At 34.4% G+C, this 18,486-nt stretch overlaps 1 protein-coding gene across 1 annotated transcript in view; it reads right to left on the minus strand.

Moving 5' to 3' along the window:
• The window catches only part of LOC142337640 (uncharacterized), a 173,572-nt gene extending 155,868 nt beyond the window's left edge, over positions 1 to 17,704 (minus strand). The window contains exons 1-2 of the mRNA XM_075387024.1: positions 16,873 to 17,704; positions 16,459 to 16,608 (exon numbers count right to left, since the gene is read on the minus strand). Coding sequence (XP_075243139.1) covers positions 16,459 to 16,608; positions 16,873 to 17,544 — 822 coding nt within the window. The 5' untranslated portion in view covers positions 17,545 to 17,704. The remainder of the gene's footprint in view (positions 1 to 16,458; positions 16,609 to 16,872) is intronic.
• Positions 17,705 to 18,486: the final 782 nt, after the last annotated feature.

The raw sequence follows: 18,486 nt of genomic DNA on the forward strand, positions 1-18,486 counted from the left end.
TTTATAAATTTTAGTGAAATATATAAATGTGAACGTAAATTCTATGAAAAAATTAATGACCTAAATAGTAACTACTATAATTGTACAGATGGAATGTCTGATGAAGTTCGTTATGTTATGATCAAGTATAACAAGAAAGAGAAAATTTTTATTATTTTTGATAGAAATAGAGTTATGATGAAAAAATTAATGACTTAAATAGTAACTACTATAGTTGTACAGGTGGAATGTCTGATGAAGCTCGTTATGTTATGATCAAGTATAACAAGAAAGAGAATATTTTTATTATTTTTGATAGAAATAGAGTTATGATATATGACTCGAGCGTTGCTTTCCTAGACTTAAAAGTTCTTAGTTCGAAAGATAAATTAGAAAGTGATGAGACAGATAAACTTATAGCATATATGCAACCACTTATGATTAATGCTACAGACAGAAATATTGCGAACACAGACAATTATCAGTTCTATTTTAATAAACTTCCTACATCAAAGGTATTAAAAATCAGAATGATGTTCTAACTAAAAAAACAGTTGAAGCTGTTGGTATAATTTAAGTATCGGCCATAAGTGGAATCCTGTTTACAAGTTTTATGATATATAATTATATGAGTCCTGATACAACATTAAAAACTGTTGCATATGTAGCAGCGTAAACAAGTACTATGATGAATAGAATAAATACCTTATTCAGTCAAGGTTATCGGACTCTGTCCAAGTTACACCGTGGTGATGATGAAGTAAAAAGTTGTTTAATGGATTGGGATACCAGCATCACAGATAGCGTTTCACCCACAATTCATAATAATTGGCAAACTGCTTCGCAGATGAAAAAGGATGAATCTAGTCTAGGATAGACCCCATTCACAGATGAATATATGAATGAAAACACTGGCGCTTTAAACAAAAAGGATAGAGATGATTCAAATATTTTAAAGAGAGATAGAGATAAAATTAAAGATACATTGGAGGTAAAGCTGGATTGAGTAATGAACAGATCATAGATAAAAAACTTAAAAATAAAACTCTTAATACATTGAGTAAGGAAAACTTTAATAAGTTTATCTGGTTTAGAGTTAATACTAGATTTTTCAATCAAATTTTGGCCAGTTATAAATAATGGTTATAGAATGTTTAGAGTGTAATTATGAAGGTGGAACTCCTTTTACTTTAGCTTTTCATTGTAGAATAGAGAATAAGGATAAAAATTAGTGAGTAGGCATTTGGGGATGAATCATTGACAGGTATTGGTATCAGTGGAGCCGGTTCACATAAAAAAAAGTGTTCTAGTTCTGGCTTTAAGTCTAGTTCTATTTCCAATTCTAGTTCTATTTCCATTTCTAGTTCAATTTCAAATTCTATCTCTAATTCCAATTCTAATTCTAGTTCTGGTTCTAGTTCTAGCTCTAATTCTGATTCTAGTTTCAATTTTACTTCTAGTTCTATCTATACTTCGAGCTCTAAGCCTAGCCCTACATATAGTTTTACTAATTACAAAATCAAATTTGATATAACAAATACAATTTGTAATAAATCTTAGGTTATCAAACAAATAACATGTTTTGAGAAAAAGAGATCGATGCGTAAATAATGTAAGTCAATAAAGTTAAGTGTGAATACTGTTCTTCTATTATTAGCTTTAGTGGGTTAGAGGTTTATATTTAAAAAAGCAAGATATAATTTGTACCTAGAGGTGTTTATTCTGTTAATCGGGGAACATTCTTCGCAGATGGAATAAAACCTGTTAATGAATTTATAAAGTCTAAATTCCCAGAAGATAAGTCTAATTCCGCTTTAGCTTCGATCGATAGCTCAAATTTTACTTTTGAAACTAATTCTGCTTTAGCTTCAATAGATAATTGTAATTTCTCCGAAGATAGCCCCAATTAACCCAAGTATTATAAATATTATCTTATAGTTTCCATATTATCGGCCAGAGGTATAGATAAAGATAAATTATTAGAGGAATAGATTAGATGAGCTACTAGCCAAATCTATTTCTTAGATATAGAGTTTAGCTGGGATATAGATAATATTTTAACCAGAAGTATAGATATAGATAAATATTTTCAACCAGAAGTATAGATATAGATAAATATTTAGCTAAGGTATAGATATAAATAACTATTTTAGCCAGAACTGTAGATATAGACAAATATTTAGCTAAGGTATGGATATAGATAAATATTTTGCAAAGGTATAGGTATAGATAAATATTTTTACCAGAAGTACAGATTAGGATCAATATTTTATTCACAAGTAATGATATAAATAAATTTTTTAGCCGGAAGTATAGATATAAATAAATTTCTTAAAGAAAATTAAAGAAATGCGCATAACCCGCACAGTGCGCATAATATTAGGTAGAGATTCAAGCGGGAGTGTGCGGCTATGCGGTTGTGCGGGATCATGCGGGTTATAAGGCTTTAGTTTTGATTTTTTGGAAATTTATTTTTTAAAAAGAAAAACACGTAAATTTAGCTTTCTTTCATAATTAGCAACCACTAATAGTACAAGAAGTCAGACTATAACTCAAATGTGAATTACCAACACTATCTACGAAGCACTTTCACTGATCAGCGAGATGATGAAACATGGTCAAAACCTATCTGCGAAGCAGTCTGTCAGTTATACACAAAAAATTAACTGGAAAAGAAATTTGTGTGCAATGCTTAAAAAATCTGTAGTTTTCTGCTCCCCGAATCTGGCGAGCAATTAATTGGAAATTTCCGAGTTTACCCCATACTATCATCAGCAGCTTTGATCATTGCAATGAAGTCCTAGAAATTCTATTTGAAGTCTTATTCGGAAGAAAAGACGAAATTCACTACTAAATTGCATCAGATTCTTTACAATTGGTTGTGATTCAATCTGTTGTTTGTTCAGAATATTTGACAAAATTTTTGGGTGGAATTATTCAGTTGCTCTTAATGGCTTTAGCAAAGCCTAAGCCTAAGCCTAGGTCGATACTGGGCATATTGAATCCAATAGAGGGACTTGCTAATGTTAAAAAATGTTAAAGATAAATTTTATTATTACTATCACTTTTTCGATCTTGCAAAACCAACCTTTTAATAACTGCTAATTGTGGCAGATTGAAACTTTACAGCAACAAAGTATTTACAGCAACAAAGGAATTAAACAAAGTATTTTCGGGGGTCCACGAGTAAGCAACTTATAATTAGTTTTGTCTAAAGAATCAAGGGCTTGAGTGAAAGTTCATTCTTATTGTCATCCGTTTATTTCTTATTAGTTTTTTTTCTGAATAGTTTTAAAGAGATTTCAATTTAGTTAACAATCTTGTTATCTTTTATACTTAACAGCAATCGGTTATATTGTCAGAGCACAAATCTTGATATCCTGAGAGGATCCGAACCACCACCCACTATATAAATACAAATCGCCAAATTCTGGTTATAGTTTCCCAAGATTTATCAAAATTATGTCGCGATTACATGGGTCTACAGTTTGTCATCAGGAGTTAAGATTTTAAAGTCTTAATTTTAGTCTAGAGTTTTAGCTTTTTTCAATTTACAAAAGTTTGTCAAGTTACCAACTTTCTAGGAATGTACTAATGAATATAATAGTTTTTGTCATATTCGGCACCAGCACTGGTGGTGTGTCTACACTGATCTTGTATGTTGAAGGGCTTCTTAGCTTCTCCCTTTAATACCACTCAAAACGAAATCAAATCACAATAGGGAAGGAGAATATGCTTCGTTTGGAGTGTAAAAGGTAAGAAAAAGGCTGGTGAGTCTTTTTTCATTTAATAGTGACGTCAGATAAAGAAAGAATTCGATTTCTTAATCGACGATCTAGAGCGCAACTACGCTTTGACCAAGCGTCTTTACAAATTATGGAACGAATACTTTTTTTGAGCTCTAACTTTTCTTCTCTGGGATGAAATCTGATTGTTTACTCTGGAAGGGCGAAACAGATGAAGAATCTGTCAGAAAAAGTTGCATTGTTACAATTTTCCTAAATTTAAGAACGATCTACCATTTGCCAGCGAGAGCAATTTATCTGATCTTGCTGTCATTTCAGCGAAATAGAAAGAATCCCGCAATAATTGTTCCACTGAGAATAGTTGGTACAATGAAAGAATAACGTCGGATGCAATAAGCAAACCAAGTAAAATGCCAGCCAAAACGCATTTAGAAATTTGACTTTGCACAAAATTTCTATTACCTCCCATATCCTTGTAGCAATTCATGAAAGATGGTTGAATTAGGTCTGAAACGGTTCATTTGATCATACTAATTAGTGTGGCTTTCAATTGTTTTTTTTTCCACGAAATAGTTGTCTTGAAAAAGAGGAAACTCTAGGCACGGTCAGATACTTGATCAAATTTGTTCGTCGCTTCAACAGAAGTCTAACTGATCCAAATAATTGCCACCGTGGGAAGATATAAAAATCCTCAGAAACTTGTTGTTCAGGGTCGACTTGTTGGCGATTGTCGAAATGGCCAGTTAGTCGTCACCCTCCGCAAAAACTGAGTAAAAAATTTTTCTCAAGGGAATGGATGGTTGGTTACTAACTATCTTTTCGAAACTCAGGTCCTGTTTTTTTAAATTGGTTCAAAGGTTTGCCAAATTGAACAGAAGAACTTTCCAGAGGTCCGCCAAAGAACCCTACATTTATTTGACAAATTCAGCAATGCGACTGGTAGTGAGTGTGTCTGTACTGATCAAGTAGTTTGAAGGGTTTTTTGTGTGAGCTTTCCCTTAAAGCTCTCCTACTACAATACCAAGTAACAATGAGGAGGAAGCTACACTTTCAATGCGGGGCGGGTTGTTATATAGGAAAAACACAGTCTGCTCTTTTTACTTTAAATGGTGACAGAAGAAACAAAAAAGTTCCGTTTTTAGTTGAAATTTTAGAGCAAAACCAGTCTAACGAGGTCAGAAAGTCTAAATAAATAACCAAAAAACATTTCGCAGAACAAATTGCACTGTGAAAATTTTTTTTCTTTAAACGGAAGAGATAGGATCGCCAGAAAAGCTGATGATCGAAGCCATAAGCAAACAATATAGGTTGTCAGTCACAGTTTGTTAATCATAATTTGAATCATATAATGATAAAATTCATTGTGTTTTTCTGGTGGAAAAAAACAGCGCATTAAGAAACTTAATTTTGCAGAATTATTTCTCTACACATCTCACCTCCTTATGGCGATTCGTGAAAAATTGTTGTGTTTAGTCTGCAATGGTTGTCTTGATCTTAATGACTTTTCTGGTTGTCCTTTGCATAATTTTCAAGTAATTCCTTTCATAATTTTCGAGTGCTTTCTTAAATAGAGCATTAAAAGGAAAAGTCCGAGGCGTGAGGAAAAATGAGTTTTGCCTCAACAGAAGCGTAATCTATCTCAAAATTTGCCGCCAATTAAGTTTAAAAATCCTCAAAAAATTTACCTTCAGGGTCGAGTTGCGCAACAACTTCGCACTGAGCAACAATTAAATTAAAAATATTTTCATTCGGAACGGATTATGGGCTAGCAAACAGCTTTCGGAAAGCGTGGTTCTGCTGTGAATTTTATTTGGTATGAAGTATAAAAACTCTGCATGTATGGCAGTGGAAAGACTGTTGCTTTCTTAGTTGGAGAAATCCTGTGCCACAGAACTGTATTTCTGATACAGCCTGATAATTACTGGAAGAACAGTGTTCCGACAACCGGTAAACCCTTCTAGTTACGTTAGAATAGAGGTTTCACAAATTCTCACACTTAACCTGTTTACCATCAGCAACTCTTACTCCGTGCAAAAAAATTCCAGCACAAAATTTACAATTTTCAACTGTTAAAAAACCAATTTTGGTTACCGTTTGTTATTGAGAAGTTAATTGGTTGTAGTTCAAATAGGGTGGGAGACTGTTGATTGCCGTCAGAGCCTTCTATCGCCTGACTTTGGTTGCATCCAATGTATGATATTTCTCTAAAGGAACTACTGTCCAACAATTTTGCGCATTTCACAACAGTTGGCAAATATTCATTCCGCTCTTCTCCGCCGTATTCGAGTTGATGAAAACCGGTGTCACTAATCGAGTACTTATATAAATTCAGGGTGCAATCTGTTTTCTGTTTGCTTGTTTTTGTGCTGATTGTTTTTTCCAATATGGTTTTGTGCCAATATAAATTCAGAGGGCAGTCTGTTTTCTGATTGCTTGTATTTTTGCCAATTGCTTCTGTGTTTTTGTAGCGCCTGTTGCTAGCTTCATGATTCTACTGGGCGCTACCTTGCTGCTGCTATGCAATATCCTGCACCAATTGCTTCCTGACAGCAATTGCATGAATACAGTGGTTGCCTGAAGCCTTTCGGGTGTTGATTAAAGGCACCACATGACCGCCCTGGAAATGCTGCGTCTATGCATAGGTCATGCTGCTGATTGATTATTGATTCATTTGAAATTAGTTGGAGTTTTTCTCCTGCGGAAAGTAGCTTGCAATATCAGAGTTCCTGTCGAATGCTTGGTTTTGTCGAATGACGGGGTATAAAAAAAAGACCCATAATGATCTTGTGTGAGCTTAGTCGATCACGAGCATTGCTTCCGCTGCACAATAGATAATCAGGTGCAAATTTTCAGGTGAAAAGTCAATCTGCTCAAGAATTATCTTTTTGTGGTTCAAATTGCACAATATTGCGAACTTCCTACAAAAAATTCTGTGTCTTAATACAAACAGCTGGATTAAATACGGTTTGGAGTGAGACCGCTACATAAAATGCTTAGCCAAATCCAATATAGGGGCCCCCAATATGGTTGTCTTGGCCCAAAAATACTGAAAGAATCCAGAAATCTTAAAAACTCATACTGGAATGTGCAGACACCTTTCTATTTTGGGTTGTTTTCAAATTTAGCCAGCATTTCAATGAAATGAATTTCTCATTTTTTTCTTAGCACCACAAAAAATTGCACTAATCGTGGAGACTATTTATTGCCGCCACTACGTGATGAAGATATTTGCTTTCCAAGTTATCCCTGAATAGGGGTGTGAATTTTAAAGTTTTTGTGTTGCAAATTGTGGGTTCTACATCCTCAAAATTTTCCTTAGAACTGACAATGGTCGAGAACAAAGGATCTGTTTAATATGTATTGAATTCAGTTGTAAAGTCCTACACAAAACAGTGTTCTTGTAGGACCTGTATTGATCTTTAGTTATTGTTGCCCCAACAGAGAAAATTGTGTCTTGTTGTTTACGTCGCACATATCCCTGGCTATCTGTTTCAGCTACTTAACAAACTTGACAACTGGTCATCAAATAAAATTTAAAAAAGGCTTAGTGTCATTCAAAGCAACAAAAGTTTAGCTTAGCTGCTTGACTTGTGTTTTTCAAGTGCTCTAGTACTTGAATTTTGTTGAGCGCTGTCTTCATTGAGGGCTGCTCTTTCTTAATATGTATCCAAAAAAGGTCGCTTGATGTTTGTGAGAACAAAATTGTGAATAGTCCGTTACTTAGCAAGAATACGTTTTGATTGAAACTGAAATTTTTTAAATTTTATTTATGAGGAAAATCAAGATAAAGTACTTTTTCTCATCTGCTAAAAAAATTGCCATTGGCGAGCACTTTTATGCATCGAAAATTCAACAATTTTATTGGAGGGCGGTAACCGTGGTTCGAGGTCAAACCTATTCAGGTACTGAGGCATAAAACGTTAGATGAAATATTTCTGGTCATCTTTCTTAAGAATATTCAGCAATTGTTGTTATTTTGGAAGTTCAGTAGGCAGAGCTTAATTTGAAGTAGCAGCAATTGGTTTTGACCCATAGCCGTGGTTCAAAGTTTTCATTGACTGTCTAGTCGCAACATCCGGATACAAATTGTTCATTTCAGGTAGCATTTGTTGAATCATTCCAGCTCTGTGAAATCAATCCGCTGCATTTTTGACTTGATGTGTTTTCTGATGCAATCTGACTGACTGTCGGCGTTTTCATAGTTTGTTAGTTTTGTGAGCAGTACAATAGGATTGAAAATGGTTCGTCCCGTTTAAATTCGAGAAAATTTGATTACCCCCATAGACAGGGACGTAATATTGGTTTAATGCTGCCATCATTTGAAAAATTCTTGGAAACTACTGAGGGGCGTCTTTCGGAGTGCTTGTGGCTTCAATTTGCGACTGTAACAAATCAAACATCCAAAAACTTGATATCTGCTCATTTTCTTCTAGCTGTCTTTACAGATTTTGTTTTTTTTTGACATCTGAAACAGATCGTTTTGTTTTGTATTACCTGGTACTGACTCAATGGCTGCAATGACGTGACATAGCTGAAAAGACATGACAAAACCAAAGCTGCAATGACATGACATAATTCTGTCACTATTAATTAGGAATTGCCAAATTTTTTCGTTTGACACAAGGAATTGGGTGTCTATCGCATTTTGTTTGCAATTTCAATTAATTCCGCGACCAAAGTTCAAGCAATTTTTTGAAACAGTGTAGACTAAAATAAATTGAAGAAACTCTATAGTGGAAAATTAAAAACCAGAATATAACTAGAAAAATTCTATAAAACTATTATTGACTATGTTGTTCTTATCACAATACAGTTCAACAGACAAAATTCAAACTTTTTGCTTGGGATTAGAAAAAATGATGTGCTAGGTGCTATTTAAATCAAAGACCTTGTTTCGCAGGTTTACATAATGATATTCAACGACTATTTTCAGCACAAGCTAATACATTCGTGAAATGTAATGCACATTTTTGTTATCATTCGTTGACATTGGTGTCCGATTTGTTGCGAATCCGTTTGTGTACATCGCAACTTTGCGCAAATCAATTTGTAACTAGTGTTAACTTTAGTACCAATAAAAGTATTGCTTCTTTACAACCCAACAATCAGTTGCCCTGATTGTCCCCTTCTGAAAACAATTTTATGCTTCCAACTCTCCTGGTCGGCTGTTGCGATGAACGTCTTTGTAATACTTCGCTTGGGCGATATATTGCTAAATCTTATAAATTTACTTTTACGAGTAGCTTCATGTAAGTTGACCTACAATATCATCTGTCTGACAAATGAATTGGCCTTTCTGGTTCACCAATTTGTTAGCAAAATCCTCTTTGTGCTTCAGAAAGAAACTTTGAAAGAAATAAAGGTAAAGCCAATTAGTAAACCAATTTAAGAGGAAAAAAATTAAAAGGGAGAAAACCGTATATAGTAATTTCGGCCGATTCATGGATGACTTCTCTTCCTGCTCTTGATTAATCTGCAGCAATTCAATGGAAATTGAACTTAAACCTGAACTGCGTAATCGTAATGTTAAAAAACTCGGTTTTGATGGAAATTCCATGAACATAGTTTCCATTTGCGGCATCAGTTATAGTTCTACCGCCTTCGAAATGTCACAAATTGGTTCCATCAGCAATTTTTTTACGTTATTTGACTTCCAAATAAGTAAGTTTTGCAATTTTAAGATATCTTTCCAACCGCCATTCGCTTCAGTTGGAGGAATAAAACAAGGTTTCCATTTTTTGTTTGGAAGATGGGTCAATTATAACAACCAAAGCCGATTTTTCGTCTACGTCAATGAGCCATCTCTGGGTGTCAGCAGGTACGACAACGACTTTAATTTGCAGTTTTCAGCCGAACCGAAAAAAATTCGACTCCTTTTTAGATGTAGTTTTCTTGAAACATCGTTTTAGTTAAACGTTTTTTGTAGGTTCCAGTTTTAGTAAACTGTTGTCTTTGATGTGTATTTAATTGCTAGCCTTGTCTTTTTTGTGAAAAGAAAACAAACAGCAGCTTGTTTGTGGGCAATTTTTCAACTCGTGACTTCCAAAGCTTGCTTTGCTGAATTTTTCGTTGCTACTTCTAACACCTCCTGAGCACCTTGTATTAAAAACTCAAGGTCATCATTCATCGCAGATCAAAATAATATAAGTCTGGCCAATGCTGAAGCAACTGTTCTGAGACGACGGGCTGAAAGTTCTCCTAAACCCTAAAACACATAGGAGAAAAGGGGCATTGATTGGGTTGCTTGGTTAGTGTAGGAAGCTCCCATACAAACTTCTAAACCTTTAGTCTGACTATTATTTTCTCTTTATCAGTAGAGCCACTGAATTTTTGACTTCGTTCCTCAACTCAACTCTAAAATTATGGAGATTGTTAGAATGTAATGGTTTGTAGTCCAGATGCGTACAAATCTTGTGATGAAAGGTTGTACAGTTTTTGTGCCTCCATTTCTCAAACATCTTTGCGTCTCGGTGAACTCATTAACATGGGCTCTCAGGTCAGCAATCTTCTGCAATTCGATGATGTCTATGTAAACAAATGTCAATTGCGAACCAAAATTTCTGTCAACTGAAAATCCTTTTCTTGTATAATGGGCGTTCTTCTCTGAGGCTCCTGAACTGAGAATGAAAAGCGTTTCTTTCTCCTCAAACCCTCATTTCCCCCATCTTTTAGAATCATTTTTTAATTAACTTTGAGAGTCAAACTCAAGTTTTGCCAACAGAGCATTTTGCATAATTATTATTGCGAATTGAACTCAGCTGTCCGAAATGCCGTTGCAAATTATTCTAAGGTGTCCAGAACGACGATATCCACGGTCGAGATTGGTGCCTGGGTCTACATACGCTTCTAAGGCCTCCATAGTGGCGTTTTCATGTTCAAATGCAAGAGTAAAAAATTTGCAGTAACTTGCCCTTCTCCCTCCAGCATTACTGACGGAGCTAACAACTGGTTATCTATTTCTACCATTGCGTTATTCCCAAAGATATCCATGGATGTGCTAGATATCAAGTCAACCGTACTTTTTTGGCAGCAATCTTGCAATTAGTCTTCCTTACTCAAAGCTTTTTTTTAAATATCTCTGGCTTGTAGAACTTTGCTTTATTATAACGTTTCTCGCATCGACAAGATTATAGGCCGGTGGATTCGATGTAGCAACTTCGGTTCTATAGACTTCCATGTTCGATTTCGCTTTAATTTTTTGTCTGGTTACGCTCTAGTTCGCTTTTGTGGAACACGGTTTTGCAAGACTTTGTGTTGTGTAGCGGTAGCGAAAACATGTCTCATGTTTGTGAAAACTTTCTTGGAAGCTAGTTTGATGATTTGATTAGCGTGACTATCTATCATACATAAAAGCTTTGATAAATCATTAAGGTAAAATTTAATCTATTTTTCTTGAGAATTTTGTAACATAGTTTTTTGAGTGATATAATTTTCATCACAGCAAATGACAATTTTGTTTTTTATGTTGTATATAAAAGTATTTCTTTCAATCGTACAATCTTGGAAAACTGTTTCGAATTCTGTGCCCTTATTAGTCCACACTTTTGCTGGTTTTTTTTATTAACCTTATTGAACGCTCCAATGCAATGGGCTGCATAATTTCGTTTCGTTGGATGAACAAGCATGTAAGATGATAGAACTTCAACTGCTATCATGTAACACCTGAATCTTTTCGTTGTATTCTGCAACTCTACCCATGCTAGCTGAATCGAAAGACCAATTTTGTTCACACTGAGTATTCACACTGAGTATTAACAATGAGTATTCGGAACTCTGATTTATAATTTTTCGAAACTATTTGAAAACATTTCCTTGAGACAGACCGCTTGCTTTTCTGAAATTTCTACTCTTCGGAATGCTGCAATACCTATTTTGTAGATTTGTGTCGGTCTTTTAACAGTCCAATTACTCATCTTCTAAAACTGAAAAACTTCGGGTGAGAGAAGAAATTATGTTTTGCGTATGTTATGGGGGTAATGATGACTGCTGATGTCTAGCAGAGCAAGTACTCTGAAAATATCCATTGTGAGTTTCTTGGTTGGCTGCTTCAGATCTTAGAGAAAGTCTGAGGCAAGGAGTTCAATGAGGCGATCATCAATTAAAAACTTTCTCGCTACGTCAAAGAAAATTTTTCCTGTTCAAATATTTTCTCCGATATGTCGCGGGTTTTTTGCCTCTTTGATTCTCTTAAAAATTTTTTTTCCTCTCACGATTCGTGAACAACTTTTACCGTTTGTTTCAATTGCCTCCATGCTTGTTTGTTTCACTTTTTCTCGCGCAACCGTTATATCTGTTTTGATTTGTAAGAACATTCTTCTTACTGAGAAGCTGTAACAAAAATCTTCTGTGTGCAATTTTCTCCAACGAAGCTAATGAAGTCTGAGCAAATTGTTGAGTAATTTTGCTGCCCCTAGGTGATAGGAGTGTTTTATTCTTTGTGCTTTACCCAGTTTTCTGTCTGGAAACTCGCTTTAAACGTTTTCGATTTTTATGAATTTTTTTTTCTTTATTGGATAATACCAGAAAGCTTGTTTACAACATAGTCACTAAAAAAAACAGATTAAGTTCCTGCCCAATTTTTTTTTGTTGAACCTTGGCACTGTTGATTTAGTGGAGCTCTTGATTTTGGGACTTAAAGACTTTGACACATGACCTCCAACAAAATTTAATCTCTTAGTTGATTGAAAAGATTTGAGTAACCGTTGCAGTGCATTTAACCAAAAGCAGGCAGCAAACAAGTATTCCTTATGTTGATTTTTTTTTGCAACCGTAATGATCCAATTACCACAACTTATTACTCTTTTCTAGAAACTTAAGTCTCTACTAGTTTTAGGCATCACTGCTCAACTTGCATCATCTAAGACACAATATTCTCCAAAAATCTTTAGAAAAGTCTATCATTCTTCTTTTTTCACTGGTTATCTAACAGAGTCTGTGAGAATATGAAAACAATTTTCCCGGAAAATATCAATTGCTCCTTTAGTTCTGTCAGCTACGGAAAATAGGCTAATTACTTGATAGCTTATTGAAAAGCACTTTTATTCAGACAAACGTTTTTACTTCTAAGTGAAAAAATGGGCGCCAGTCTAGCAAAAGAGTTAAATATCTATGGCTGCGATTTTGTATAAAAGCCAACGTTTTAATGAATAACCATTCAATTAATTTGAAAATCAGTTATCAGTTTGAAATATAGTCCTCGTAACTGTTTTACCTTTGGAAAATAGCACTTAGAATCACATTTGCGTATGCAGACACCTTTTTATTTGGTTCGGTTATCTATTTTATCCCTATCAGTTCATTTCAACAACCAAAACGAGCTTAATGATCTATTGGCTCTACGACAGTTTCATACAGAAACAAATTTTGTTGTCGAAAAAAATAAGAAAATACTTTGAAAATCAATTTGAACTATAGTCCTCCTATATGTTTTTACTTTTGGAAAATAGCTCTTAGAATCATATTTGGGTATGCAGAGATCTTTTTATTTGGTTTGGTTATCTGTTCTATTAGTGTCAGTTCATTTCATCAACCAAATTAAACATAATGATTTTTTGGCTCTACGGCGGTTTCATACTGAAACAAATTACTTTTTGTCAAAAAAATAGGAAAATACTCACAAATGAAGGTTTATCTTCAGTTTTTTCGGGCCTGGAATGGGTTACTATTTGGTTTTTCTGGCTAGCCCCTTGGCAGTGGATCTATTAAAATTCATAACTTGAACAAATTATATGCGAGAGGTAAACGCCAGCCTTTATCAGATTAAATCTTTACTCAAATTTTTTTCTTCAGCAATTGTTAAAATCAAACAGTCCATCAAATGATCAACATTAAACACAGCAAAAAAGTTACTCTTAGAAAAAGTTACTTCTATCCTTAGAAAAAAGTCACTCTTACCCCTCGAAAAAAGTTACTCCTAAAAGTTACCAAAGACAGGGGTAAGTTTTTCCTAAGGTTAGGAGTTACGATCAGAAATGCATTTTTTGCTGCGTTTAATGATGATCATTCGATGAACTGTTTACTTTTAACAATTGCTGAAGAAATTTCAGCGAAGGTTTAATCGGATAATGACTGGTGTTTACCTCTCTCATATAATTTATTTAAGTTATAAGTTTTAATAAATCGAAAATAAAGATTGAAAATAAATCTTCATTTGTGAGTATTTTCTCATATTTTGTGACAAGAAAAATTAATTTATTTCAGTATGAAATTGTCGTAGAGCCAAAAAAATCATTACAATCGTCTTGAGTGATGAAATGAACTACCATAAACGGAACAGATAATCGAGGTAGTGGAGCAATAATTAAACACCTTCGAGTATTGTCTAGTGAAAAAATGTGTAATTACACCAATAACAACTCATTATCTAACCAAAACATGCCCACATTGACAGGGGAAAAAATCGTTGAAAAAACCATTTTTTAATGTTAAAATTCTACCAAAAAAAATACGCTACCAGTGTTGCACAGACAAAAATTTTTAAAAGAAAACTAAATGTTGCGCAATGGGTACAATTTCTACACAGACTCAACAACTAAAATAGAGAAACATATTGTATATAAAACCCTAGCGTGATAGTACTGCCCTCATGTTTTCTGCTCTTCATTTTGCTTCTCACGGACGTTGTTTTGTGCTCCAGGATTTTTTTGAAAAATGATATAAAGTCTGCATAAAAAATGAATGTTTCCACTAAGAAATTGTCAGTCAATTTGAAAGTTTCATATTGTGAGGATCTGTAAGACAACAAGACATTTCGCACAAAAAGCAAATATTGAAACATGACATGATTGATAAATTTTGGTTGGTCTTTAAAGGTCTTTAGCTGCTCTAAAAAAACTTGTCTGATTTATAATAATTGTCTTTTGTTTTTAAGGGAAAATGAGCCTAAAGGAGAAAAAGTTGATCCATGGAGTTCTCACAAGAAAATAAACTTGTGTTTTTCTTGAGTTTCGAAAGCAAAAAATTAATTATTTTTTTTCGAGAAAAAATATATTTACGTCATTATTTGTTCATTATTTGTTTACATCAAATCACAGAAGATCATTAGGTCGTTGCAACCAAACTTTATTCGTTTGATAACTTATTCGTCTGCTTGAAGCTACAAACCATTTAATAATCTGTCTACAGAGTTGAATCAAGCAAAAACAATTCTTCACATTCCATTTTCTCAAGATATCTACAAAGTGGAACATAATTGCTGCAATATCGAGCCATCCACACAGACGTATGCAATATTTTCGTAACAACTACAGCACAAACGACGTTCCCTTGAAATTAATTGACGTTTCTTTCGATGACTCCTATGGGTAGCTTCAGGTAGCTATAGCTTTTAAGGGTTGAATCTTGATATTCCGACAACAGCATTCAAAAACAACGATTGCACGCAATTCTATGAACAACATTAATTTATGTGTTTTTCCCAAGAGAAGATCATTGCTGAATGGCTAAGAGGATCTCAGGAAAACAATGTTGCCTCAATGCGTAGATTGGGACAACTCGCTCTCCGGAAAATGTATTGTATCCATGGAAGATTTCCAGTATGCTATTAAATTGTGGCGCAATTTTTGGACAAAAAAATTGGTGACTATCCCAACTTTTATCCAAAAACTGATGCCATGATCTTAGCTGAAATTTTTTACATGTCTTCGGATCAACAAACCACAAGTTTTTTTCAAAGTCCTATTGATTGATACTGGCCTTGAACTCATGAAAACTTTAAGAGAAAAGGACCGAAAACTTTTGACTAAAAAACTAGATAGGTTTTTGAAACTCGTTAGGAAGCCAATTGAATCTCTCATTAATTATCCTTGTTAATTATCCAAAAAATGTGAAAATGTTTTTGAAAAAAGACCGCTACTGATTGTAATCCAAATATTTGGGCTATGAAATACAACAATTAGAGCAACTCTAGCCTTAAGATTGCTATTCGGCCGTTAAAAACAAGAAAAAGCTCCGAATTTGAAGGAATTGGTTTATTTGACTGAAAAAAGGCAATATATCAAAAATAAAAGATGCATTTTGGATAAGTATCGAATTAACTTGGAAAAAGCCATCAACTCTTTTTTCAAGAACACTCTCGAAGGAAATGCAAATAAAACTAACACTCTCTGGAGTTAACAAAAAATTGTGGCTGCAGTTTTTAAGTGTGTTAAGCTGGCAAATTTAAACAAAGTGGACTTAATTCTTTCCATTTTTGACTTAAAAAGACTAAATACTAAAAATTTCTTGACAAAATTTTAGAAAAGCAATTGGATCAAACAATTCGATAACACTCTTCTATCTTTAGCGGTTATATGTAAAGCCAACATCACTGTCGTTAACAATTTTAACATATTTTTCCACAAAATTGGCAAAAATGCGTAAAATACTGAAAATGTGAACGAAAACAACGAAAATCAGTCAAATGTGCACAAACCTCAATATCTCCGTGGAAAAAAGAACGAAATTCAAAAAAAAACTTTATAGTTATATATTTTTGCTGGATGTGGTTTGTTATGATGCCTACAACAACCCTGCACAACGAATAAATCGGTCGGCCAAAACTGACGGAACAAAATAACCATTTGAGTATATAGTTTCTCCCCCGCTAAAGTGGATCAGAACCATTAGAGGGGGTCTTAAACATACCCGACGAGTGGGACAGCTCGTACAGTATAATACGATAGCAAACAAACTTTTTTCTGATATTTATCTATGTGCAGTAGTTGAATAGATGATTTAACGAAAATGTACGAACCTGATTTGTGTTGTCAATACCAATCGTTTGGTCATCTGCTGGATCCGAGAAAATGACGACGTCAACCAATGAAAAATGGAGACTGATATTGGGAAGGACAGCATAGTAGAAATCGGCAAAATGTACCATCTGTACTGCATTGTCAATCACCTGTAAATTACTTAACTGATAAGTTCACCAACTTGAACTGAAGAATCAGCTTTGCTTTCTGTGATTCTCTGAGAATGTTACCAAACGGGACCTTTTCCGTTCCTAACCCCATCCTAGTCGGTGCATCCTACTCGCACCCCATAGATCACGTCATGTAATACCACATAAGGATTTACTATGTAATATCTAATAACACATGTTCCCGTACCCGGGGGGGGGGGGGCAATAACGGAATAGATCCTTTATATGACAGAGCGAACTAACCGCCTGCTCTGAGGATCCAAAATTTAGATAGTAATCGTTTGAGATCACAATTAAAACTTCAGCAAAACTTCTATCTCGTTGCTGGACGCTTGTTTGTCTTTTGTATCGCTCATTAACACCTGCATTCTCAACAACTTTTGGGAGTTCTTTGACATTATTCTCCATTGGGTTGATTGGGTGCTTTTCCATCAGTTCTGGTTTGATTGGATCACATTTTTTGGTCCTCAAAACATCATTTCGAACGTCATCATCGTTGAACAAAATGATGGAACTGTCTTCATTCATATGCAACGTGAAAACTTTCTGATTCAGAAACAACAACCCTGAAAGTTCTAGAATTTTTCCAGTGGCATCACTGCAATGTTTCAATCGAATTGGACTGTTGATGTCAACCTCAGAATTGTGAATGACAAAGCCTTCGTAGAGACAGTTTGATACAGAAGTTTTCAGGTGATTACCGTGCAGGTTGGGCCGTCGCTCCAACTCAAATTCAATCACACTCACATCAAAATGGTCCGTTTCCATTTTCGCTCTCGCATTAGTCTTCCCGGTTTCGTAGATCTCAAAGTGGGTCACGTTTTTCCATGATTTCAACCTATCATGCTTTAGCTCCCCATTATTATAGGCAATCATTACAAACAAGACTGTGAGTTGAGCATACATTTTATGCATTTTCCGGCTATGTATTTTCTGGTAACTGAGCGCTCTTGTAGTTTTAATTTTTCACTAAATTATCAAAATGATTATTTTTCACTGGATTGAATCAATTAAAAGCGTTTTGTTTTTACAGAGTCGTATAAGTTCTTAAAGCAATTCTGATAGTTAACAAGAGGTTGTATTTAGTCTCAAGTGAACAGATTTTTGTGGTTTTAAAGACACTTTTTATACATTTTCTTATTCGCCAATTTACGACTCTATGCACTCTGGTATACTTAAAATCTCTATCTTGTTGAACATTTACAGATAACCATAATTAGCATGTTTGTCAATAGGCATAAACAATTTCACTTTGCGACTCTTATTAGAGCTGATTGGTATTAATACGTTAACTTGATCACGCGTGAGCAAAAAGCATCTTTACTGTGGTATGAAAAATTTCTGATCTCATATTCTAATTTTATTACAAAAAACACAGCGAAAGATCATTTGACGTTCTCCGAGAGTTTTGAATAAAATATGGTTAATTGTCAATATTGATGTATTCAAAAACTGTGTGGTGCACACATATCTCTTGAGGTCATTCGAATTTCTAATTGCAATTTCTATTTGCAATTTTTTGGTCTGGTTATTTTAAGCAAAAAACGAATTGTGTCTCCTCTTGAGAAGTTTTCTACCGCCCCCTTAAGATGCCAATTATTATCATATAAAAGTTAATCTTAGTTTGCGCTCATAATTATTTTTAACGACGGTTTTTGAAGTCTATGGTACGCCTGCTTCTTCAGTAATAAATGACCTCTAATAATCATTGCGAGTCTCAAATTTTTTTGAAGTCAAACCTATTGAAAAAAAAAACATTTCGATTCATCTCATTCTGAACATTTTTATTGATTCAAACATTCTTCAGAAATGGCGGCGTTTTTACAATATGAATGGCTCAAAATAGGGGATGGATAT

Source organism: Convolutriloba macropyga, chromosome 4, assembly GCF_964194025.1.
Source record: "Convolutriloba macropyga chromosome 4, txConMacr16.3, whole genome shotgun sequence".
Lineage (NCBI taxonomy): Eukaryota > Metazoa > Xenacoelomorpha > Acoela > Convolutidae > Convolutriloba > Convolutriloba macropyga.